The sequence below is a fragment of the Trachurus trachurus genome (genome assembly GCF_905171665.1).
Source record: "Trachurus trachurus genome assembly, chromosome: 1".
Lineage (NCBI taxonomy): Eukaryota > Metazoa > Chordata > Actinopteri > Carangiformes > Carangidae > Trachurus > Trachurus trachurus.
This window is the reverse complement of record NC_139891.1, coordinates 26249450-26275125: the sequence shown is the minus strand read 5'-3', so window position 1 is coordinate 26275125 and position 25676 is coordinate 26249450. Positions and strand designations below refer to the sequence as shown.

The window sequence follows — 25676 nt, the reverse complement described above, 5'->3', positions numbered from 1 at the left end:
AGCACAAAAATCGAAACCCCATTAAAAGCATTTAATCTCTTATCTGTCTCTCGCTGTGTGCCAGAGTGTGTCTTGTGTGTGTGCCAAAAGGATTCTGCCCTTATGGTTTTACCACCACTGAGTCTCTGTTTACATCAAATAAAGCTTACGAATGAACTGAATCTCTCTCTCAAAATGTGCTTCGGACAGACACAGGAGGGGGGTTTCAAGGTGGAGTGTTGCTTCTTTCCTGTCATACAGGAAATGTCTTGTATTCAAATATTGTGTCCTTGCATGAGTGAGCAGAGCACAGAAGCAAATGTCCGAGCCAAGTACAAAAACATCAGCAGAGGCACAAACAATTTATCAAATATAATGGACTCGCCTCTGCTGCGAAAACACCGAAGGCCGTCATGTGTGTGAACATGCATGAGTAAGCTGTGTTAGAGGCGATGTCAGCAGAGCAGCAGGCGGACGGGGGAACTTGGTGTGTTGCTATGGCAGCAGCATCATTCAGGCAAACATTCAGTTAGATTCAGATCAGATGAGGCCACTGAAGGACACTCCACGCACTGTCATGTTGATGAAACCAGCTCGAGGCATCTCTCTTGCAATTGTGACATGGCTGCATTATCATTCTTACAAGAAGCCGGTAAAAACCTGTACAAACCACTTCACTGTTTTTAGGTACATCTTATAAATGGCTCCACATTTATGCCCAAGTCCCATGGAGGATCACTGATTTTAAGATTTCAAGCCTTGTCTTGCTTAGTTGTTTCAGAGCTGTACATGATAAAACTCTGGCAGCGGTGGAATTTGAACCCACGCCCCCAAAGAGACTGGAGCCTTAATCCAGCACCTTAGACCGCTACCTTAAAAATAATACTAAAAAACATCTTTTGATTGATTTATTAATTTATAAGTCAAAACATATAAGGCATTTTCTGTAACATTGTACATTGTCATTTGATCCAGAGAAATTGTGAAATCCCTAATTGATGCAACTTCAGAATGAAAAGACTTCAGGTTTTGACCAAATTGCAATTTTCTTTGCAGATAATACACTCATTTATTTCAGTTGCCCCATCAACTATGCCGTCTGAAGCACTCACTGTTTTATTCCCCTTTGATTGCCTTTCTCTAATGGCCATTGCTTAAACTATGTTCTGATCACATACTGTATGGTTGGTATCATTTCATATACACATTGTAAAACCCTGGCAGCGGTGGGATTCGAACCCACGCCCCCGAAGAGACTGGAGCCTTAATCCAGCGCCTTAGACCGCTCGGCCACGCTACCTTAAAACTTATTAAAAAATGAAGACCAAAAAAAACAAACAATCAAAACTATCTTTTGCTTGATTTGTTAATTAGTAAATCAAAACATATACGATACTTTCTAATCTGTAACATTGTACAGTGTCTTTTGAGGCAGAGAAATTGTGAAATGCCTAATTGATGCAACTTCAGTATGAAAAGACATTAGGTTTTGACCTAATTGTGATTTTCTTTGCAGATAATACGCCTTTTACATTTATTTTAATTGCCCCATCAACTGTGCTGTTTGAAGTAGGCTACTCGCTGTTTTATCCCTATTTGATTTACTTTTCTGTAGTGGTCATTGTTCAGTCAGTGAGTTGAATCTGCTTTGATAATGCTGCACATGTATCATTTCATATACGTCATAAAACCCTGGCAGCGGTGGGATTCGAACCCACGCCCCCGAAGAGACTGGAGCCTTAATCCAGCGCCTTAGACCGCTCGGCCACGCTACCTTCAGACTTTGAAATAAATGAAGACAAAAAAAAAAAAAATTTAAACCATCTTTTGATTGATTTGCTATTTAATAATCCAAAACATATAAGGTACTTTCTCATCTGTAACATTGCACAGTGTCTTTTGAGGCAGAGAAATTGTGAAATGCCTAATTGATGCAACTTCAGTATGAAAAGATATGAGGTTTGGACCTAATTATGATTTTCTTTGCAGATAATACGCCTTTTACATTTATTTCAGTTGCCCCATCAACTGTGCTGTTTGAAGTAGGCTACTCGCTGTTTAATCCCTATTTGATATACTTTTCTGTAGTGGTCATTGTTCAGTCAGTGAGTTGAATCTGCTTTGATAATGCTGCACATGTATCATTTCATATACATGAAATAAAACCCTGGCAGCAGTGGAATTCGAACCCACGCCCCCGAAGAGACTGGAGCCTTAATCCAGCGCCTTAGACCGCTCGGCCAAGCTACCTTCAGACTTTAAAATAAATGAAGACAAAAAAAATAAAATTAAAACCATCTTTTGATTGATTTGCTAATTAATAATTCAAATCATATAAGGTACTTTCTCATCTGTAACATTGCACATTGTCTTTTGATCCAGAGAAATTGTGAAATGCCTAATTGATGCAACTTCAGAATGAAAAGACTTAAGGTTTTGACCTAATTACAATTTTCCTTGCAGATAATACACAATCACGTTTATTTCAGTTGCCCCATCAACTGTGCCATGTAGTAGGCTACTCACTGTTTTATTCCCCTTTGATTGACTAATGGTCATGTTCTGATCACATATGGTTGGTATCATTTCATGTACACATGATAAAACCCTGGCAGCGGTGGGATTCGAACCCACGCCCCCGAAGAGACTGGAGCCTTAATCCAGCGCCTTAGACCGCTCGGCCACGCTACCTTAAAACTTTAAAAAAATGAAGACCAAAAAAAAAAAAAAAAATCAAAACTATCTTTTGCTTGATTTGTTAATTAGTAAATCAAAACATATACGATACTTTCTAATCTGTAACATTGTACAGTGTCTTTTGAGGCAGAGAAATTGTGAAATGCCTAATTGATGAAACTTCAGCATGAAAAATATGAGGTTTGGACCTAATTGTGATTTTCTTTGCAGATAATACGCCTTTTACATTTATTTCAGTTGCGATAAAGGCAACGATAAAGACAAAACAATATATTTATTGAAAATGGACCCATTAACAAGTGTGGGTAACGTAGATTCATCCACATTAATATGAGACTTTTTTTTTTATAACCAAGTACAAACTCTTCGTTGTCTCTTTAAAGTCAGAATTCTTATAAACAAGTCAGAATTCTGAGTTTGAAGGAACTAAGAAATCTAAAGCAAATAGTTGTAAAATCATCCTAATATGTCACAGAGACTCAGGAAGAATTCTGAGAAAAAGTCATCCTCACAATACATGAAATGGATAAATAGGCTACTTATAATTTTATGGATTGTTAGCGATTATGAGGTTTTCTGTATGGTGCATGGTATACTGAGATTTTCAGTGTCAACTGACTGCGGAATGATGTTTCAACTTTTGTGTACATTCATGTGCGATACTACCGTATGTATTGTGTTACTACAACGATGACATCCTGAAAAGATTGGCAGCGGTGGGATTCGAACCCACGCCTCCGAGGAGACTGGAGCCTTAATCCAGCGCCTTAGACCGCTCGGCCACGCTACCTGTGAGCTCCACAAGGAACAGCGAATCCTCCCGGAAGTTACGATAGGTCTCCCTGACAACGCGTCGTGGAAACGGTGAGAGATCAGATTTACGAGCGCTCACGCTTACTTTTACAGCCTTTTTACTCTGCCAACACCATCAGAGAGTTTAGCACAGGTTTTTTTTCTTATGAGTTACAAAGATCTGGGTCTTAAACTATGTAAGGTAGGGTCGTGTCATCGCTGTTCTGCCTCCATTGGATGTTTTTTTGTTTTTCCAACTGTCAACGTTTTTTTTAATCATGACGTTACTTAACTGCAATTACCCAAGTTGCGGTAGAAAAGAAACGATAATATCATAACGTTTTTTTTCATCTCTGCCCTCTTGCCCGGACTGAAGCTGTGTTTCCATTTTGAAGAAGTAACAGTTAGTAGTGGTGGTGGGGGATATTCCTCTTACCGCCGTGTTTACTCTTTGGAAGAAGAACCTCTGTACACATCCGGTTCCTGCGTCCTTCCTGCGCCGCCGCCGCCATTTTGATGAAACAGCGAGGAAGGAACCGAGCAGTTTGGATCGAACACCGTCAAGTCAAGGATTTTATGGATTTAATTTGAAATAATAATAAGAATCCGGATACACAGCTTTTTGCACCTTTCACGGGTGGAAAGGGAGGACCTCAACCGAAGAGGAGCCTCCATTTGCGATTTCTCGACTGCTGGATTTTTGTTAGTTTATTCGACGGCTAATTCGGCGCTAGCATTGTTAGCGTAGCAACAATCACAAGCGGTAACCACGTTAGTTAATCTCGAGGTGTAGCATGTATGTTAGCTTTGGCATTAGCTAACCCGACAGTGTAATATTTATTTAAAGGTAGATCACGGGTTCAAACTATAATTTTTTTTATTTGTAAGGGTCTAACACCGGTACGTTTTGGGAACTTTTCACGCACTATTGTGGACTTTTTTTGTGTGGAGGAGGATCGGTAGTAGTGTTTGTTGTGACTTCCACGAAAAAGAGGACTGTTTTCACACACACGCACCACACCACAAGGACTCATGTCGAGGGGAGCCCAGGCCCGCTGCTAGCTACAACATTAGCGGCTTGCAGCGAGCGAGCGAGGCGGGCCGGGTTTTTCCCACTAAAGGACAATTCACGACGGACTTGGCCTCATTTGCATCCATGTAAAAAAAAAGATATTTGCACTGTGCTCCATGGACTCATTTGGATTTGGTGGCACCTTGTTGTGTTTTATCGGACTTTGAAGAACTCACGAGGCACAAACACACAGGTGCCAATCAATGGCGCTCTGGCCTCACACACCTCGATTATTTTTCTTTGGCAATAACAAGGACTCTGTCGTCGTCTGCGAGCTGACCCCTTCTCAATTTTAGTCCTTTATTTGTCCAGTGTTTTTTCCAGCGAATATAACAAGGTTTACCTATTAAAGTGACCAGATTTAGCCTCCTGTGTTCAGTGTTGACGCTGTTTTATTTTGTTACCATACCATACCAGGCCTGTGTTTTTTTTTCTTGTGCTTGATTTAGTAAACTGCTTAGACCTGTAAACATGTCGTGTGTTCACTATAAGTTTTCTTCCAAACTGGACTACAACACAGTCACTTTCGATGGGCTCCATATCACCCTCAATGAGCTTAAAAGGCAGATTATGGCCCGGGAGCGCCTCAAGGCCACAGACTGCGACCTGCAGATCACCAACGCGCAGACTCGAGAAGGTATGTTACCAGCTGACACATTACAAAATGTATGACACATGTCGGCCATTATTTTGGAAATAACAAAGAAATATCAGACGAACGTTTTTTCATACATTATATTGGGTCATAATTTTTGGGTCTGGGAAAGGGTTTAGATTATAACTGTTATCCACGTGTGTTGTGGTTCTGTACCAAAGGGCATCGCTTAACAATTTATCGTCACTATTAATGATATATCCATTGTTTTTTTCTGTTTTAATGCAATTTTTTTTAGGTGAACAGAGTAGATATTAGTCTGACAACTAATATTGTTATTCAATTCAGTATACTTTTTAGTCTCTGTCTGCAGTTTCACAGTAAACATCCAAACAATACAGGCACACTTACATAAACACACCTGCTGACACATGATCATCCCCCTTACGTATTGCACGACCCCCACAATCCATAAATGGTATCAAATAATATTAAAAATTGCATTCAAGTTTAAAGAGCAAAGCGTTGCCAGTTATGTTTCCAGGCAAATTATTTTTTTCCTCCTCACTGTCATACATCTTTTAAACATGCAATCTGGACATAAAAAGTGATGAGCAGTCAGTATGTAGTATTGGAAGTAAAAAAGTAAGGTAGTAGAAGAATGATAGCGCCCACAAGAAACTGCTTTTTGAAAAATGCTTTAAATTAATATTTTAAAAGACCTGTATTTGATTTACTTATATTTATTTGATTCATCTTGGCACCTCTCCCTTAGTGTAACCTCACGGATAATCTCACGTGTTTTGTGTACTTCAAGGGAATATATGATCACCTGTTTGTTTAAAAAGACTATATGAACTACCAATAACATCAGTCTAATGTTAATATGTAGACCTGGGTGATGATGATCATATGTCCTGACATGTTTTACACCGTAACTTTAAAACTGTGAATTGATAAAGATCATAACCTCACCCACATCTCCTGGTTTGGCTCTTATTTAACAAGAATCCTTGTTTCTGTCCTGTTCTCTTTATTTTAATGAATTAATGTTTTTGATATGTGTTGTCATATTGTCTGTTTGCTCTCAAATGAGTTGCCTCTTGTGTTTTGTAGAATACACAGATGATGAAGCCCACATCCCAAAACACTCATCCGTGATTGTCCGCCGTACTCCGCTTGGTGGAGTAAAACCTGCTGGCAGGACGTTCATTGTGTAAGTATCATAAATAATTTACAGCTATAAATAGGTTTACAGCACAGTACCTGTAATTTTCCTTTAGGTACACATCACTGGTCTTTCTATGGCACTTATAGTTGAAAACATGATAGACAGTCAGAAGTTGACTGTTGAGTTATATTGATTACTAATGGTTTCTTTCTGTCTTGTGTTTGCTTCTGCAGAGATCGTTCTGACACAGCTGTGGTGGGATCTTCTAGACCCGTATGTAAAACAAACCCAAAAACAACACTCTCTCCTCCTCCTCTTCTCACCTATCACTCTCTCCCCCTCTTTCTGGCTTTAGTCACCTTTCTCGAAAACATTCTGTCAACAATGATCAAGCTCTGTGTATCTTCTGTTCACCGTGTGTTGGCTACATTTGTGTTGAGATCTCAACCTCTATATGTTATATGATGTCTTTTTTGGGGAGGGTTTTCTGGAGTCACCACAGTTAAAATAGTTTGTTGTTTCTCTCTAAAACAAACCAGACTTTTTTGTTTCTGTTTTGAAACTAGCAGATTAAAGTTTTTAGTTGTGGCTCAATGAGATCGATAAGAGAAACAACAGACTAGCCACCATTGTTTTGAATGCTCTGAACTGACCAATTGTTGAACTGTTGCCACTTTATAATTGACTGAGAAATAATTTTAAACTGTTAATGACTGTATTTCATAATGAAATGGTTTTGTAGCCTGCTTCAGGTCAGGCAAATGTATTTTAAAGGGGTTTGTAAAAGGAAAATATGGTATTTTTGTATTGATAATTCATTGTCATTTTATTTTCTGTGAAAATATTTTATTTATGTGGTTTAAGAACCTAGTTGAGTCGAGTGTGGCTGGGATTGATTGTAATTAACTTTGATTACAATTACAAGACTAAGTTTGTGTGGGTGGAAGAGACTCCCCAGTCATTTTTATTTTGAAAGCTTACCCTGCTAAACTTTAATATACTCAAATCTGTTGTGCAATAACATTTACCAATGTCATTTGTTTTGTCTTGTACAATTTCACCATGAAGATGTTCTATTCTGCTTTAAGTATGGACTGCGCATAACCCTCAAATCCTAAAGGCTCACAGATTTCACCCTACAGAGTTTAATGCTTTACATTAATTCAGATTCTTAAGTGTCTATTTTGAACAGAAGCAGGTAGTAGTTCAACGTGTATTTTTTACATCTGTGGTTTGGGGCATTAGTAAGAAGAAGAAGCTAGTTTTTAAATAAGTGAGATGCTGTGACTTGGGCACTGACATATAATGAATGTGACCTGATCACAAAGTACCATGACACATTATCGATAAAGTAAACACACCTGTCAATCTTTTTGAGGCCTTCCATGGTTGCTGCAGTGAGACGTATACTGGTGTAGTGTGTCCTGTAAGCTGTAAGCTGCAGAACCTGTCAATAAAGTTGTTCAGTGGTTCAGTGTCAGAACCGCTTGCACCAGATCCCTGTGTGTTCCCTCCACAGCATTTTGAAATACCCAGTCTTTCCTCAGAGCCCTGCATATCATGACGGACAACCCACCCTCCCCGCTTGTTTATTTTACTTTAACATATTTTTTTCTCACCAGAATTAGGCAGAGTAACGTTTTCGTTGTAAAAATTACCCTTTTCTTTTTGTCCGTGCACCATGAGGCTTAATTTGTGGTTCATTGTCTCCTGACCTGCTGTAGAGGCATCCCTTTCTTTCACCCTTCACTCTGTAGTGTTGCATTTGCTGTTCTAGGGAACAATTTCTGAGGAATACTTGACAGTTCGTGTTAGCTCTTTATTTTTTTTCCTCAGCAGGCACGTCTAATAAGAAATATCTCTCCATTTGTGCTGTATCAGCTCTACATATTTGACAGTTTGACATCTTTGCGTTTATTTAAAAAGCTTGGCACTGTTCTTTGCTGGCTTATTAGTTTACAGAAAGAGGTCTTAAACTGGTGTGATGAGTCTCTTACAGTCGTGACAACCTCTTTTTGCCAAGACGGTGCAAAAAACCTCAAATTACTGTGGCCTGGTGAAGGAAAACTGCATGCTAAAATTAAATGTCAAGTATTCCTTTGAGAAAATCACCCTCTCCCTTCGTAGTGGGAGAAGCTGTAGGATCTCCATAGAGGGATGTGCCAGTAGTGAACATTTTTTTGACTTGCTGACGAAGCCCAAGTAGCGAGAAAGCTGTGATGCTCCTTGACAGTAAGATAGATAAGAGGGTGAAGGCTCAGAATATATGCAGGTCTAGACTTATGTGTGTGTATATAGAAGAGTAGTTGCTGAAAGTCTTTGCTTTATTTGTTAAATATTAATGCAGAGCAATTTTTATTCAGTTTACTGCAGCAGTCGTATGTTTTTATTTCAAACTTCAAGAATGATTTTGCAGGATTAAATCCTTGCTGTAATACTTTTGTATTTGCCTTAATGGTCATAAAACTCTTACTTTAGTTTAAAGAATAACCTAGAGTTCCCTAGATTACCTATCCATGATTGGGTAATTTCTTAAATTGTTCCTCCAACACTTAAGATTTCTTCCAAGTCAGCAGATGTTCAAATGCAGGCATAGAAAAAGAATTGACAGTGTTGAGACTCTGAGAGACTTGTTGTGCACAAGCATAGTTATAATTCTTAGATTTAAATGCTCACTCATACTTGCTTTAAGTCGTGCGCTCTGAATACTTGCTTTATTTCATGCGCTTTGACTGGTTGACAAAGTGCCTTGGCTTTATTGCGAAGACTTAGATGGACACTGTAAGGGACTGGACACGGATTTGGTGGGAACTATCTGGGCTCTTTATCTTCCACTGTATACCAAATAGATATATGTTAACATCCGTTTTTATATCTGTACTCTTGATTCTCCTGCAGACTGATTCTTCTCCTTCTATGTCACTCGCCCAACTCGCCAAGGTAGTGTTTCCTTACATGTTGATTGTACTTGGAGAAAATATTTCTGAAGTTGAGTAGATATTTTTTTCTTTGTGCATGTAGTTGACATCCTGCTTGTTTCTCTTCTTTTTTTTCCTGTCTTTGTTTTGTTTTAGACTGCTAACCTGGTTGATGCAAATGCATCAGAAGAGGACAAGATTAAAGCCATGATGTCTCAATCCAACCATGAATATGATCCCATACAGTTAGTACACACGTTCACGTTGCTTTTTTATACCTGGTTTTTGTTACATGTTTTAAATCATAAACTAGTACAAAACACCATTCACTCGCTGTGGATAGATTTAAAAAGAAAACAACTGTATCTGTCTCTATAGTTACTCTAAGAAGGCAGTAGGACCTCCACCCGCTCACTATACCTGTTTCCGCTGTGGAAAGGCCGGTCACTACATTCGGCAATGCCCAATGTTGATGGTAATTATCATGTGGCGATTGGTCTTGACACCTATTTTTCCTATTTTCCCGCGATGCGGCGTAATGTTGATGAGGTGATGATTGTTTTGTGTGTTGTCTTGTTTTAGGTCCAGGATAAGAGTGTGGAGGGTCCCAAGCCTGTAAGGATTAGCAAGGGCATTCCTCAGAGCTTCATGGTGAAAGCGGAGCCGGGCACCAAAGGAGCCATGTTAACCAGCACTGGAGAATATGCAATCCCTGCGATAGATGCGTATGTGTTGACTAAGGATGCTTACCATTGAATTATATTGGCATAATATTTGTTGTTTTCGTAATAACCTGTTTTCCGGCTCTCGATAAGTATCCACAAGCTGAGAAAACATCGCCTTTGCCCTCAGAATCATGATATAATATTATTATTAATATGTTACCACAGGGAAGCGTATGCACAAGGAAAGAAGGAGCGCCCTCCCTTCGTTCCACACGACCAGTCGTCATCTGAGGACGAAACAGACCCGATCCCGGACGAACTCCTGTGCCCAATCTGCAATGACCTGATGACGGACGCTGTTGTTATACCCTGCTGTGGAAACAGTTACTGCGACGATTGTAAGTTGTTACTCGAGATGCACTTTGTTCGTAATGAATCTTAATGTGCAGGGGCTCCAGGCCACGCGTTACGTTCAGACTGATATATTTAAAAAAAATATATTATTGGGCTTTTTTTGCCTTTTATTTGATTGTTGTTGTTTCACATTGTATTGTTTTGTTTTAATGTTCTGTGATTTGAATAGAACATTTGAAAGTTATATAGAACATGCAGGTTAAGTGCTCAAAGCTTTGCTTTTGACTAATTTGACACTGTTTGTTTTCAGGTATCCGGACTGCCCTGTTGGACTCAGAGGAGCACATCTGCTACACATGCAAACAGTCTGATGTTTCACCTGATAACCTCATTGCCAACAAATTCCTGCGACAGGTAAACCCTTGAACTGCGCACATTTGAACGTGTTGTTTTCGGTTTATTTTACTTGAACTAAACTGAAACATATTGTCTTTGTTCTCCGTCAGGCTGTGAACAACTTTAAGAATGAAACGGGTTACACCAAACATGTACGCAAACAGCTGCAACACGCATCCTTGCCGGCACCGCGCCTACAGCTGGCCAGACCGCTGCACTCGAGGCAACAGGATCCACTGATGCCCGTTGTCACTCACGCCCCCGCTCCCGCTCCCAGCATGCCCACCCCTGCCCCTCAGACACAGGTACAGATCCCCCCACCTGCTCCTGCACCAGCTCCTGCTCCTGCACCCGCACCTGCTCCGGCTGCTGCTGCTGCTGCTGCTACCACGACCACCTCTGCTCCGACTCCTCCTCACGCCGCCGCCGCCGCCGCCGAAGATCAAGTTGCTTCACCGGCTCCTGCGCCTGTCGTTGACCACCATTCTCCTATGCACTCCACCAGCCAGGGTGAACCCCCCCCACCAGGGTGAGTTTAGACTTAAATACTCTGTACAGCTACATGAAAGCACATACACAACGTTTTGAAGCCAGTAGCCGTATGCACCTGTCACACTGTGTCTGTCTGTTTCAGTGAGACGGATCCAGAACCGACTGTGACAGCAGGCTCATCAGGTACCTCAGAAAGTGGATCACAGGTGAGTCTGAAATCAGCTCTGTTGAGTTGTTGTTGTTGTTGTTGTTGTTGTTGTTGTTGTTGTTCTTCTTCTTCTTCTTCTTCTACTTTTTTCCCTCTTCCCTCTTCTTCTTCTTCTTCTTCTTCTTATTTCTCTTCTCCTTCTTCTCCTCTTTCTTCCTCTTCTTCTCCTCTTTCTTCTTTCTCCTCCACTTCTTCCTCCTCTTTATTTTTATTTTTTATAACCTTTATTTATTTTTATTATTTATTTTCTCGAGAGACATTGAGGTTACCCTCTTTTTCAATGTCGTCGAGTTTACAAGCTAATTAAAATGTTGACAGTGATTACAGTCATTTGAAAGTGATTACATGACAATATAGCCTGACAAGCCAGACTATATCATTAAAATGTCTAGTCTGGCAACGACCGGTAGACCTCGGCTCAATCCAGGGGGCGGGATGAAGGCTGTCTTTCAAACTGCCTCTGCACGCAATAGGGTAGCGCTACGACTAATCAGAGCAAAGAGCAGGATGACGTACATTAAACTTTTCCCATATCCCGTCGGCAAAACACCAAATACATCCTTCTTCAAAATGAACGACTTCAGTGCAGTTTCTTGCTCAACTTTCAAAGAAAATGACAAGTTTAATTCTTTCAAAGTTGATGCCAACGCCGATTCAAACGATTCCTTTGCCAAAGCCATCTTGTCATGTTTTTTGTAAATGTAAATGTATTTGCTGCCGCTAGGGTGCGTCTAGATTTCTAGGCTAATGACAATATACATTTTACAAGAAACAAGAAAGACTCTTCTTCCTCTTCCTTTTCTTCCTCCCCCTCTTCTTCTTCTCTTTCTTCCTCTTCTTCCTCTTCCTAGTTTTGTTTAGAGTTACAGACTCAAGCCCATCTTTAGCCCATACCTGCATATCCCAGAAACAGAAAGAAACGAACTCTCTTGGAGTTAACTACATTTTGTCTCGCTGTGCTTTCCTCCACAGGGCTACCATGTTACGGTTATTGGCCATCCGCCACCTGCAAGACCGCCTCATCCATCAGGTAAGAGGTTCAATTCAATTAAGATAATTTAACGAGATTAAGCGGGGCTTGACGGGAAGACGATCCAGCCGCTAACAAACTGTCTCTCTGCTCTATCAGGTCACCAGTCGCGTCCCCACCACTCTCACAGAGGAGGGGGAGGCCGACACTGGGAGAGGTGAGACCCACACACAGGAGAATCTGAGCTATTAGAAGTTTTGTAGTCGATCATGTCGGCATCGCTTTTTGACGTGCGTCCTTCTCTCAGCAGCAGGTCTTACAGGAGCAGAGGCGACCACCCCGCGGCCCACCTCCAGGCGGCTCCGCCCCCCGTGCCCGCTCCTCCCGTGTACCCGACTCCGTCCCTGTACCCGCCCCCACCACAGGCCTACCCGCCTCCATACGGCGCCGGCCCCGGGCTCATCCCTCCCCCTGCCCTCGGTTACCAGCCCCAGCCCCTCTATCCCCCCGGACCACCAGGGCTCAACCCTCCCTGGGTTCCCCCCGGTGCCCAGCCCCCTCTAGCGCACCTCCCACCCTCACTGTCTCAGCCTAAGGATGATTTCTACAGACCGCGGCACCGTCCTGACAAGTGAGTTTCTGTTTATTCATGAAATTTTTGATTTTGTGGAATTTGCACAAAGACTAAAACTGAACACCCCTCGAGAAGAAAACTGAAAGTTTCTGTGTTTTGTTTTTGAATCCACAGAGTTACATCCAAACTGGATGAATTTACTCAAGACTTCCACAAAGAGCTTATGAAGTACAGAAATCCACCAAAGAGGCGAAGACCGTCTTACTCCAGGTAACTTCATTAAGAGGACATGACAAAATTGGTTTTGGAACTTCTCACAGTAATTACATATGCATAATCCTTTGAGCCATTTGGTCCATTTTAACATAATCTTCCCTCTTCCTCTCTGTGTGTTTCCTCCTCTTCCTCTCCACTGTTTCCTCCTCTAGGTCCCGCTCATACAGCCGCTCTCCGTTCAGCCGTTCCCCCTACACTCGCTCTCGATCCAGATCCCGGTCGAGGTCAAGATCAAGATCCAGGTCTTACTCGTATTCCCCCAGTCGATCCCGCTCCCGCTCGCGCTCCCATGGCCGCTCTTACCCCCGCTCCCCTTACTCCAGACGCAACGGACGCAGTTACGGGCGTTCACGTTCGAGGTCCCGCTCTCGCTCGAGGTCGTACGGGTACCGTCGCTCCGGCTCGCCTCGGTCTCCTCCCTCCTATCGGGGCGGAGGCTGGGAGGGAGCCGAAGGAGCGGTACCCTTCAGGTCAAGGACGCGGTCTCGCTCCCCCGGCGGCTTTCGGAGCCGCAGCCCCGGCGGACGGAAGCCACCTCCTCGGGAGCTCCCGCCGTACGAAATGAAGCCACAGAGTCCCGGCGGCCACGAGCGCTGGGAGAGAGAGAGGTATCGCCAGTGGGAAAAAGAGTACGCCGACTGGTACAACAAGTACTACAAAGACTACGACAACCAACACCCCTCGATGCATCACAGAGGGCGAGGCAGCAGAGACAGGGAGAGGGACAGAATGTCCCCGTTAAACAGAGATTACTCCCCCCAGGGAAGAGGGAGACGAGGGAAAGAAGAGCGAGGCGCTCCCCCTCACCATCCGCCATCCTCTTCCTCATCAGGGACCAAGTCCAGCACTAAAGTCCAGAAGACAAAGAAACTGAAAAAGAAGAAGACCGGAGATGAACCGGAGCCGTCACACCAGTCAGTGGACAGAGGTGACGCTACTCCTGTCAGAGACGAACCAATGGACGAGATCCCGTCGCTCTCTAAAACGCCTCCGATCTCCTCCAAGCCTCCGTCTAGCGCTGCGACCACTAAAGCTCCGGCTTCTAAAAGCACCGCCGCACCCGTTAAACCCTCAACCAAGGCCACGTCCAAGACTCAGTCCGATAAGACCAAGAAAGACAAAGCTCCGAAGGTGAAAGCCAAAGTCAAAACAGAGGGTGTGAAGGCAAAGAGTGACAAGGTGAAGAAAAAGACCGGAGAAGTAGGAGCGATCAAGAAGAAAGAGTCTTCGTCATCATCATCCTCTTCTGTTGCCAAACCGCTGAAGACCGTTAAACCCAAGCCAGAAGAGTCGTTCAACTCAACAGCCCCGAAGAAAGACAAAAGTAAGAGCTCCACGACGAGGCCCGCCCTGCTCAAGACTCCTCCGCTGCCCCAGAGCCTGCCTCTACCTCATCCCTCGCTTCACGACGGCCCTCGACCGGGCCACGACATGCGGGGTAGGAGAGATCTCCCTCTGGGCGGCGGTCTCCTTCCCATCCCGCATCAACACGGACTCCCGCTCCTCCACCGACCTCCCTCCCCCGGTGACGGTCGGAGGAGGATGGGAGACGAGGGCCGCTCTCTACTCGGACCTCCTCCGGGGAAGCAGAGGAGGATGGAAGGGTTAGGTGGTGGTGGTGGAGGTGTTGGCAGTGACGTCATCCCCCACTCACACATGTCCCACCAGCCGCCGCTCCACCGCCTCCCGCCCCCTCCAGACAGACCGGGTCTTCCTCTCTTACCAGGCAGTCGTGAGATGGGAAGGGGAGACACAGATCGAGGAGCCATCCGGCCTCTGATGGACCTCCAGGTGAGTCTGTGCCCTGACGTCCTCTGCAGGGTGGGAGGAGTCATGTTTTTAATTTTCACATGAATTCTGGGTGCCATTAAAATAGTTTTACAGTTACACAGGGAATTTGATTTTATATGTTTCCAAGTCTGGAAAAGTATGGAAAATGTAAACTATTGTATGGAAATATATTGATCTTAATAATATGGGTTTGGTCTTATCTGAAGTTATTTGGGTTAATTATTTTGTATGCGCCATTGTACCTAGCTACAATCTCCAGGAAATTATTTGGTTACATAATGGCATACACATTCAGAATAATGAAAACAAATGATGAATTGCATGATTTATTTATAAGATACACATCTATTTACTCATATATCATAAATTATTTGATTTTTTTTACTGAGAAGTCTGGAAAAAGTATGGGATTTATGACATTTCAAATGTGTAGGAACCCTGGTTACAGGCATGGATCATTAGACAGTCCTCTAGCTTTATTTCCCTATATTTACAATATGATTTAAAATTCTCACTGCAGTGCCTTTGATTACTGACTTCATTAATATTTTAGCATTCATAAGCAGTATACACACATTTAACAAACACATAATGTAGTGAGGCAGACCTACTTTTTAAACTATTGTTGCATAGTGTTTGTTGGCAATTATGATTTATCCCAATTAAAATACACTAATTGACTGTACTGATTATACATTTTAGTCCATAAACTAAATCATATAAAGTGAATGACATTGAAATTTAGCTTGATGCAAGGTATCATGGGATAGTTTCTGTTGTCCAAAGATAAGTTAAATATGGAGTTGCGTCTAATCATAACTACAAATCACCCCTCTAATGTTCTGTTTTTGTGTTTGTCCAATCCCAGGTGAAACCACTGACCCAGAGGAGGATCAAGTTGAACAGAGACCTGGGAAGAAAAGGCAGCACTGAGACACCGGTCTCAGACAGAGCGCCATCTGGTCCCGAAAAGACAGCGTCCACCTCGGACCGCCCAGCTTCTGCCAACATCACCGAAGAAGACCGACCCAGCAGCACCGCCGAAGCATCTGCAAGGAAGGAGCGGTCTGCGTCTGTGGAGAGAGGAGCCTCCAGAGAGAGACCGGGCAGCGCCGGAGAGAGACTGCAGGGCTCTGAGAGAGAGCAGGACAGAAGCGCTGGACTGGACAGAGAGCGAGACAGAGACAGAGACAGGACTTCTGGATCAGACAGAGACAGAGAACGGGAAAGGGAAAGAGAAAAGGAAAGAGAAAAGGAAAGAGAAAGGGAGAGGGACAGAGAGAGAGACAAAGACAGAAGTCTTGGTTCTGACAGAGAGAAGGACAGGGTCTCGGGGTCCAGCTCACAGAAACCTGCAGGCACAGTGGAGAAAGAAGCTGAAGGCGATAGGTCAACGAGGACAGAACGAAAGAACTCCGGCGGTGGAAGCGGAGGAGGGAGATCGGTCTGTTTGGATAAACTGACCATCGCTGAGAAATCGGCCATCGCCAGGAAACAGCCGGACCCTCAGGAGAAACCGAGCGCCTCCTCCTCCAAGGAGAGAAGCGAAGGATCAGACAGAGCTGCTAAGTCTGACAGGTCAGTGCCAGAAGTTTCTCTCCTCCTTATCAAACCACCACCCATATCCACATATTGAAAGACAGCATGGTTTGCTGGTTTCGTCTGTAAACACAGTTGTAAATGTGTGTAATTATATTCCCCAATTTCCCAGGAGTGTGTCCAAAGACAGAACAGAGAGGAGTGTCCCCTCTGGAGAGAAACCAGCTGCTGCTCCGAAAGAAGGTAATTGGAATCACTGTATGAGTGCATGCATGTGTGAAGAGATGCTAACTTTGATTTTGTCTTGTTCCATCTAATTATGCATTGATTAAACCTGTGTTTCCGTCGCTGCTCCCTCCTTTTGTTCCAGCAGTCAAAGATGGCGAGGCGTCTGTGGTGAAGAGCAAACCCAGAATCAGCCGAAAGGCTCTGACAAGCCACGCTGTGAGCTCAAGGTGAGTCTGTGGGTGTTACTGTGACTGCTTTGATTCTTTCCCTTTTGAAATTCATTATATATTTTTTAATAGTCTGTGTTCCCTTTATACTTTTGGAAATGTTTTGTTGTTCGGTGTTGTTGGAATGCTCCTCTGATCTTTGTGTTGAATCCTGCTGCTGCAATCTAAATTTTCATCAGGATGATAAAATTAAATTCACATTAGTGTTGTTTGATAATAGACCAGCTTTGGGTCCAAAGTTATTTTCTATAACACTTGAGCTTTACCAGTCCAACAGGAAATGGTCTTGAACAGAGAAATTGAAATTGTTTATCGTTGTTAGCCATTTTGGTTCCAGTGAAATGTCTTACCTCAACATTTTAAAGCTTATGTATAAAACCTGGCGTTGAGTATCTTGTCAGAATCGATCAAAACGGGTGTTCATGACCAGACAATTAAGATTAAAAGGAATTGTTAAACATTTTTGTTCTGTGGTAGAAAAATATTCTGCATTTTCCAAGATCTTGAGCTGTTTCTTCACAATCTGAAGAAAGCTTAAGAGGCCGCTACACTGGCTGAAAAATTGGACGAATAGCTGCGGGAAAAAAAACCATGTCCTCTTTCCGACATCGTATCCGTTCGCTTCCGTAACTTTTCCGAAAACCAAAGATTCCAACGTTGCGAAAAAAACCCAGTTCACGCCGCTCGCTCGCCAGCTGTGTGGAGGTGAGACACGAGCCGGGGAATGAACATCTCTCAGCTCTCGTTTTCATTTCTTACACAACTATTTTTGGCACTTTTCATGTCAACAACTCGGTGCAACACTGTGAATGTCTCTCCATCTGAAACCGAGCACCATTATCCTTTTCTTTAGATATCACATCTCACCCCTTCTCTCACAGCCGGCTTTTCACCCTGGAATAGCTCTTAACCATTTGATGTCTGTTTCTGATTGAGTGTACACTGGCCCTTAGGCTTCATGCATCACATCACATGAGAAGAAAGAGAGCTGTACAATCACAAAATTGATTGGCATCTATTTTGATCAAGTAGTCAAAAAAATCAGTTTTAATGATTAACTGACAAGTGCAAAAATGGTTCCACTGTCTTTAATTGTGAGAATTTGAAATGAAAATTGCTCTTTCTTTTCCTGTGATTTTTTTTCTAATGCCTCCAGACATATTGTTGTTCTGTACCACCTCAGTTACGCCTTGACACAATGTCTTCAAATCTGGTGATTTTGGAGCCTGAAAGTCTTGAACCTTAAGTTTAAGGAGAAAAATTGGGTAACCCTTTAATTAACAGGGTGCTAATTACGTGATAATGTCAAGAAATAGCCCAGAAATAACAGTCAATTTCATAGTAATGTTATGTTTTTCATTGAGGCGAAAGATTACCTTTTGGGAAAGGCCAGAATTTTTCTCCACCAAGTCCTTGCAATTGACCGTTATTTCTTGGCTATTTCTTGACATTATCACGTAATTAACGGCCTGTAAACCAAACCAAACCAAAATTTGTCTCTCTAACTCAAAGGGTTGTGTAGTAATGATGCTTCAAAGACAGTGTGATATTTGAAAGCGTACACGCTCCCACAGCTCTAAGGGGATAACAGATGATTGATTGCAGTCGTGTTCTTCAATCGCCCTAAACTAGTTTGGTTTCTCCTCCACCGTAGGTCAACGCAGGAGACGAAGCGAGACTCGGAAAAAGACCAGAAGAGTGTGTCGTCGAAACCCGCGGAGCAGCCCCCAGTCAGCCCCGCGAACAGCCGCGGCCGCAGCCCGAGCGTCAGCCCGGCAACAAGCCTGGTCAGGGAGGAGCCGCTCATTCAGCCCCCTCCCCGATCCAAGTGGGAGAGAGAGGATGACGAAGAGGGGCAGGAAAATGGAGTCGGTGCACCCAAGGAGCCCTCGCCACCGCCTCAGAGGAGCCGAGGAAAAGACGGGCAGGCTGATGCACTCAAAGCTGTCAGGAGTGACGGACGGGATGCCGTGAGGGAGGAGAGAAAAGGAGGAGGAGGAGGAGGCGTGAGAGAGGAGAGGAAAGGGAGAACGCCACGGGAAGAGGGTAAGAGCGGCAGGGTGGCTCAGTCTAATCCTGACAAACCAACTAAAACAAAAAATGTTAGGGAGGAGGGCCGAGGGGTGAGAGAGGAAGGGAGAGCGGCGGCGAGGGAGGAGGGGAGAGGGGGAGGCGGAAGAGAGGAAGGGCGAGGGGTGACGGTGAAGGAGGAGCGGTCATCAGAAGGCCGGGGCGGCGGCGGCGGAGGAGGACGAGACGAGAGCCGCGGCGGCCCCGAGCCGAGGCGACAGCGCCTGTGCTCGGACCTGGGCCGCGAGACGGACGAGGCCGCCTTCGTGCCCGACTACAGCGAGGGCGAGGGCTCGGAGCCGGAGCGAGGGAGGAGCGGCAGCCCCAGCGGGTCCGGCAGCCAAAACTCCCCCAGCGCCTCCCCCAGCAACCAGAGCGACACGGCGACCGGCGGGGCCGACAAGAAGAAGAAGAAACACAAGAAACACAAAAAGCATAAGAAGCATAAGAAGCACAGCGGCCAGGAGAAAGAGGGAGGAGAACACAAGGAGAAGGAGCACAAGCACAAACACAAGAAGAAGAAACACAAAAAGAGCAAAGACAAAGACGTGGAGGAGGAAGAGGAGCAGAAGACAGACAAAGCAGAAGAGGAGGCTCCGTGCTAACAGAGGCCGAACCGAACACGTTGGGCGAAAACCTGTAACCCGCTGTTAGTGAGGAGGCAATGATGTATCTAGAAATATCGGCTAACACTGGCATGCTGCTCCATCTGCCACTCGAGGAGGAGGAGGAGGATGATGAAACGTTGTGTGTGACTGTCCACGACACCGACGGAGGGCTGTTGATCGAACACTTTACCCCACAAACCTACACGGTACTTTGTTGTTGTGTCTGGGCTCCAGCAGTTCGAGTGCTGCTGAGGTTTTCCCTTCTTATAAATGTGAACCTCTGTGGAGACTTTGGCTCAAAAAGAGAAGAAGATGACAAAAAAAAACTAACAAAAAAAAAAAACATGAGTGAATCTGCGTTATTGTGATCAACCTCGGGCCTCGGACCAGAAAGGACTTGATGCCAACTGATCACACAGCAGTGAATCCAAACTATAGGAGTAACAAACTGTACTCAGGGATGTGATTGCTTCTTTGTAGAGGAGGAGTTGCTGCTTCTCTGCCTCTTGATTCATTTGTAAATAGAAATGAACTGTTGCTTCACATAATTTTTCTTTTTTTTTCTTATTTCCTCAGTTTGTTTTGCTCACATCCCTCTGTACCGTTGGAGGCTTAAATACTGGATAACGTTCATTGCTATGCCGTTGTAAGCTCTTTTCGAACGACTGCACTAGCAGTTTTGCAGATTTGCATGTTTTAGCACATTAACTACAAATTGTATACTTCCCCGTTACCGCCAACCATTTTCAGTGTTGATAATCTCATTTTTTTTAGGCAGCAATTAGGTCGTGCCAGCTTTTCCTTTTTTGTCTTAGTGAATGTAAATTTAAATTAAGGCAGTGAAATTCTACTTATTCATTTTCATTTCACTCTCGGACAAATTACGAATCTCAGCAATTTTCCTACCGAACTAAGATTATGAAACTGGTTGGAAATGGTTAGCAGTAAAGTAATTGTGATTAATGGACTAAAACTCGCAGAATCACCAGTAATTTCCCTTCCTTTTTTTTTTTCCAAGTTGACGCAGACTTTAACATGTTCATGCTACACTGGATTGTAATAAAACTAGGATGTGTTTACTAATGACGGCAAATCAGTCAGCATGTTTTTGTTCCAAAGGTGCAGTAACTGTATCGCTTTGTGAGCGCGTGAATGTGTGTGATAGTGTGAAAGTAAAAAATGTGACAGAAATGAGACAAATTGGGGGGACTAATGTTCTTACAAATAAGTTGTTCCATTTTTTTTTAATTAAAATGTTTTGACCTCATAGGAAAATGTCTGAATAGTCTTTTTTTCAGTGATTGAACTCGTCTGTACTTTGAACTTTCCATACGGCGCCGGAGAGCAGAGGTTACCAGTGATAATGGACACGGTGATATCGTAAAACTATAATACCTGTTATAAAATGTAAATACTCAATGTGTCACTTTCAGCTGTGGGTTATAATAATAAGTGCACACTCACAGTCTCTTCTATCAACACTCATATAGACGACTGTAAACGTCCGACTTCTAATTGCCAGCTCTCTCGGGGATGACACCAGTCTGAGCTGTAACTGGTAAACATCTCACTGTCACTTGAAACTGCACCTCATTAAAATAACAGCAGCTATAAGCTAAACGCTGCAGCTCATCATAACAATAATAATGGTTATAGTGCTCTGAGTGATAATGAGGTAATGCCTACCGGACTAACAATGAAACCCCACTTTGCTGTGTTATTGTCATTAATGAAATATACAGTTTACTACAGTGACATCTTAATTACGCAACATAAACCAGCAAGGCCATTAAAATAAATCACACATTCATTTATACAGGAGCTATGGTACTACAGTAAAACTACATGGGAGGAAAAAAGTCTTCATATATAACCCCAATTATTGATTTTATCTGAGACTCAATTCTGAATTGCAACACTTGTGATCATTGTAGCAATTATATATGTAATATCTACATCCGACATTACCATTATAATCAAAGTAATTTCAGCAAAACTTATTACTGTGACTGAACAATTAAAAAAAAATGCATTAAAGTGCATTAAATGCACTGTATATATAAATATGTATTGTGTCCATGGGATTGAATTCAAATGATTTCCTTAGCTCTTACAGCAACATAGACATTGTGACTAAACCTTCTGCTGTTGTTAATAATGTGCTGCTGATGATACTCATCACATGGAGGCCAGTGTGTGTGTGTGTGTGTGTGTGTGTGGGACGAGCATATAGACACACCACACATAGAAGTGATAAAAGAGCAGAGATGTACTGCAGCACATGGACCATCAGATATATTTGGAAATAACTGGATTTCCGGGGGGAGGAGGATGGAGTATGTCCTCGAAAGCAGTTCCCTCAGTCACAGTGGGTGAGTTTCAGGGTCTTTGACAGCTCATCTCTTTACAAACATGAATAATTAAAGCAAAAAACCGTCCCAGAAGGGGAAGCGGGTGCAGTGAGACACACTGGACACTGTGTGGTGCTGTAAGTCCTGCAACTTTTTAAAAAACACAGAGGCGAAACAGATTAACAACAACAACAAAAATCTTCTCTCATATGCTTCAGTTTCAAAAAATACGACTCTAAGTCTCTCTCTCTCCCTCCCAGTACACATAGCAATAAGCTTCATTGTGTTTGTGTCTGTTGTGTGTCTGTTGTGTGTCTGTTGTGCGTGTGTGTGTGCCCAGTCGGAGGGATGGCGTGACTGGTGGATCGTAGAGGAAACAAGCTGAAGGCAGGAGATGGGTTCACAGACGGGTTGAGGGAACACTGAGGAGAGCAGCAGATGTATTTTTCCATAAACAGCCGTACATAAAAGCACATTGTCAGCTTAGTCCATGCACTGTGTGTGTGTGTGTGTCTGTTTTGTGTATGTATGCATGTAGCCTATATAAGGTCATCCTTAATGCACTCAGATCAGTCAGACCATTAGAGAAGATTAATATATTGTTTTAACCCCCCTGTCCAGATTATTATCACAACTCATTATTCCTCTCATCCAACATCCTGCAAGGCTCACTCTGCCTCTGAGTGTTGTTGCCTGCGCGTCCACAACGACACGTGTGTGCGCATGTGTGTGCACCTGTTATCTGCCTGTGTGTACTTGTGTGTGCGTGTCTGCTTGTATTTTGTCTTACAAGCATAACGGCATTTCCTGTCATCAAGGCCAAAGGTTGCTAAGCAACTTCACTTCTGCGGATTGTCAGAAAAGATGCTTCTCCGCTGACCGGGTGGGCTCACAGCCTTAACTCTCTCTTATCTGTCGTAAGAGTATAACGTCAGAGAGGGGAAGATGCAATGTGCCTATGCGTGTGTGCATGACTACCCATGCATCTGTATGGAGCAGTGTGCATTTATGCTTGCAAACAAAACACGGTGAAGAAAAAGGCAAAAGAGAGAGAGAGAATCAGAGAGGAAGGGGAGTAGGACGAGGGAATGTATTGTCTGATAGATTTCTGTGGTTCCTCGAACTAATAAAAAGGATGAGTCAGTAATGTTGCCGCACGCTAGATACCCTCCAGTGGTTTGCCCAAAATACAGCAAAATATCAGAGCATGAACAGCAGTCTGTTCTGCTCGTGTAAAGTAATAACTTACATCTTTGATTTAAGACCATACAGTTTTCTTCAGAAATCAAACTGCAAATCAGAGTGGAAATGTTTCATACATGTTCAGAATGAATACATTGGTGCATGTGCACCAATCACATATTGTGAGCGAGATGAGGTTAGGTAATAAGGTAGTAACACCTTTGTGGTGACAGTATGAATTTAATAATCGTCATGTATGGTAAAATTATTACTGGGTATCAAGGCAGGAGCCTCATTTATATCAATGAGTGCAGGCTAATACTGGAAACAACTCTATGAATAGTAATGTCAGCCTCCAGAGTGTCTATAGAGTTGATCAGTTTAAATGAATATTAACATTACAATATTCACAGACCAAGGATTAATTGTGGAGCAGTTGTATTAGATTAGACAGTATCCTCATAATAAACTGGTGGCTTCAACCAGGCGCATGAGACTGAGCCACAGGGGAGCTTTGAACTATAATACGCATAGAGTGGCAATACTAACATGTTGATGTTTAGCCACTGTAGTCTTCATGTTAAAGCTTCAGTTGGTAACAGTTATTCAGTCAGTCACAGTAACTGTCACTATATTATTTATGTTAGTAGGACATGAAATGGGTAATTTAGGACAAAATCCAACTCCTCTGGCTCCACCCACAGCCTGTAATCGTATTTGCCAAAATCCAGCGCCCCCGGTGCTGTTCCACCAGTCAGGTAGAGGGGGCAGGAGGAGCAGCCAATCACAGCTCGCACTGAAATTTCCCATTTTAGTGTCTAAATGTTGAGAAGAGATCTGGCTTGTGATAAATGACTCCATTATAAACTTCAGTGACTACGGACCGAAAGAATCGACCATAATCTGGAGTCAATACACTCAAGACTGCCGATAGTCTCCTAAAGGGGCGGGGCCGTGGAGAAGCTCATGTGACATAGATACAAGAAGGGGACTCGTCATGGGCGTCTTGGTTTCTAAACTGTCTTTGCTTACACTAACGTGGTGATGTCTCATAGATTAAGTCTAATATTAAAGGGATATTTCAACATTTTGGCCCACAATTGGCCCATTGCCATAATCCCTATAGTTTTAGCAGTAGGTTCGTTATCTTTAATTGTCGGTGCAAGCTATTTTTGAACGGTGGAGCAGAGCCGTGAGCTGCTCAGAGCTACGCTACGGAGGCTCATGGGATTTCTTGGTTTCCCTCATCAAACTCATCAAATACACAATCCAACAACTCCAAAACACTCTGGTGGACAAGTTGTGACCTGCACATTCACCACGCTATGAGATAATAACAGAACGATACGAGACAGAGTTGTTTTAGAGGTAAATACAGAGACTGCTTGCTGAAAAACTGCCCCCGACAGGAACAGCAGTCAGTGGTTTTGCACGAATTTACCTCGAAACCTAGAAACCTACCTACAGGAAGTTATTTATTTTGAATGACTGATTCTAAATTAAACCTACTAGGCTACATTCATACGTTTTTTTTTGTTTTTTGTTTTGGCTACATTCATAAGTACTGTCACTTTGTTGCCCTGTGCACATTCTGTTAGATTTGTGTGTGATCTGTAATTATTCGATTATCAGATATTTTTAGAAGGCATTTGCAATGTATTTGATATATTGTTAACATGTACATTAGCTACTAGTTTTTATTATTATTGAAAATATATTGATGAGCAACCTCATTTACAATGTAGCCGAGACAAAACACAAAACATTTCAACATACATAAGCATATCCAAAATACCAAAAAGTAAAAGTGACAAAGATGCATTTTGTGAGCTGTAGGCCCTTAATGTTAAAATATGATTTCACAAATGCTCATAAGAGCGTGAATTAACATCAAGGTTTAAGACCCAGAGGCAGTAAAGTCATATTTACAGTCAACAGAGACACATAATTACTGCTGTCGCCTTCGCCCCCTGCTCTGAAAACTGAAACTTTAACAAGTTGACACTGATACCACTGACCACCGGTGTGTGTGTGTGTGTGTGTGTGTGTGTGTGTGTGTGTGTGTGTGTGTGTGTGTGTGTGTGTGTGTGTGTGTGTGTGTGTGTGTGTGTGTGTGTGTGTGTCTTTCTAACCTCTTCATGTACTTCTACTATAACCAGGTCAAGTAAAGGAGTAGGCAGGCTCGGTGTCACGCTGCTCATGTGTTGCTGCACACATGTGTCTGTACTATGTGTGTGTAATACTATGTGTGTGTGCCCTCAGGTAGTTGTCATGGCAATTTCAGTGATTGATCGGGCTTATTGATCTGTAATCGAATTCCCACAGTTGTGTGTGTGCGTGTGTGCGCATCCGTGACAATGGCATGGAATAAAATAAAATAAAAAAACGCTTCCCCATATGTAATGTTATGTGATGGTCACCATGGAAACACACCCGAGGGGCGCCTACCACACGCTGATAATAATGTTTGGCCTAGATACCCATCCTCAACTGATAACATAGGGAATGCATTTCTACATGT

The 25676-nt window shown here is 43.1% G+C and overlaps 1 protein-coding gene across 3 annotated transcripts; it reads left to right on the top strand.

The window, feature by feature from the left end:
- The first annotated feature begins 3980 nt into the window (after positions 1-3980).
- LOC310992656 (uncharacterized protein) lies at positions 3981-20883 on the top strand. 3 transcript variants are annotated; one of them, XM_083980779.1, is made up of 20 exons: positions 3981-5177; positions 6252-6351; positions 6540-6579; positions 9205-9246; positions 9381-9469; positions 9603-9699; positions 9807-9949; positions 10115-10287; positions 10554-10657; positions 10750-11168; positions 11274-11337; positions 12312-12369; positions 12469-12526; positions 12620-12940; positions 13058-13153; positions 13312-14950; positions 15819-16528; positions 16662-16732; positions 16860-16944; positions 18599-20883. In XM_083980779.1, exons 1-20 carry the CDS (start codon positions 5012-5014, stop codon positions 19617-19619), a joined length of 5496 nt encoding a protein of 1831 aa, XP_083836905.1. In that variant the 5' UTR covers positions 3981-5011; the 3' UTR covers positions 19620-20883. The 3 variants fall into 3 exon arrangements, with proteins under 3 accessions (XP_083836905.1, XP_083836906.1, XP_083836904.1); XM_083980780.1 differs by having other exon boundaries at positions 12617-12940; positions 16863-16944; XM_083980778.1 differs by having other exon boundaries at positions 12617-12940.
- Positions 20884-25676: the final 4793 nt, after the last annotated feature.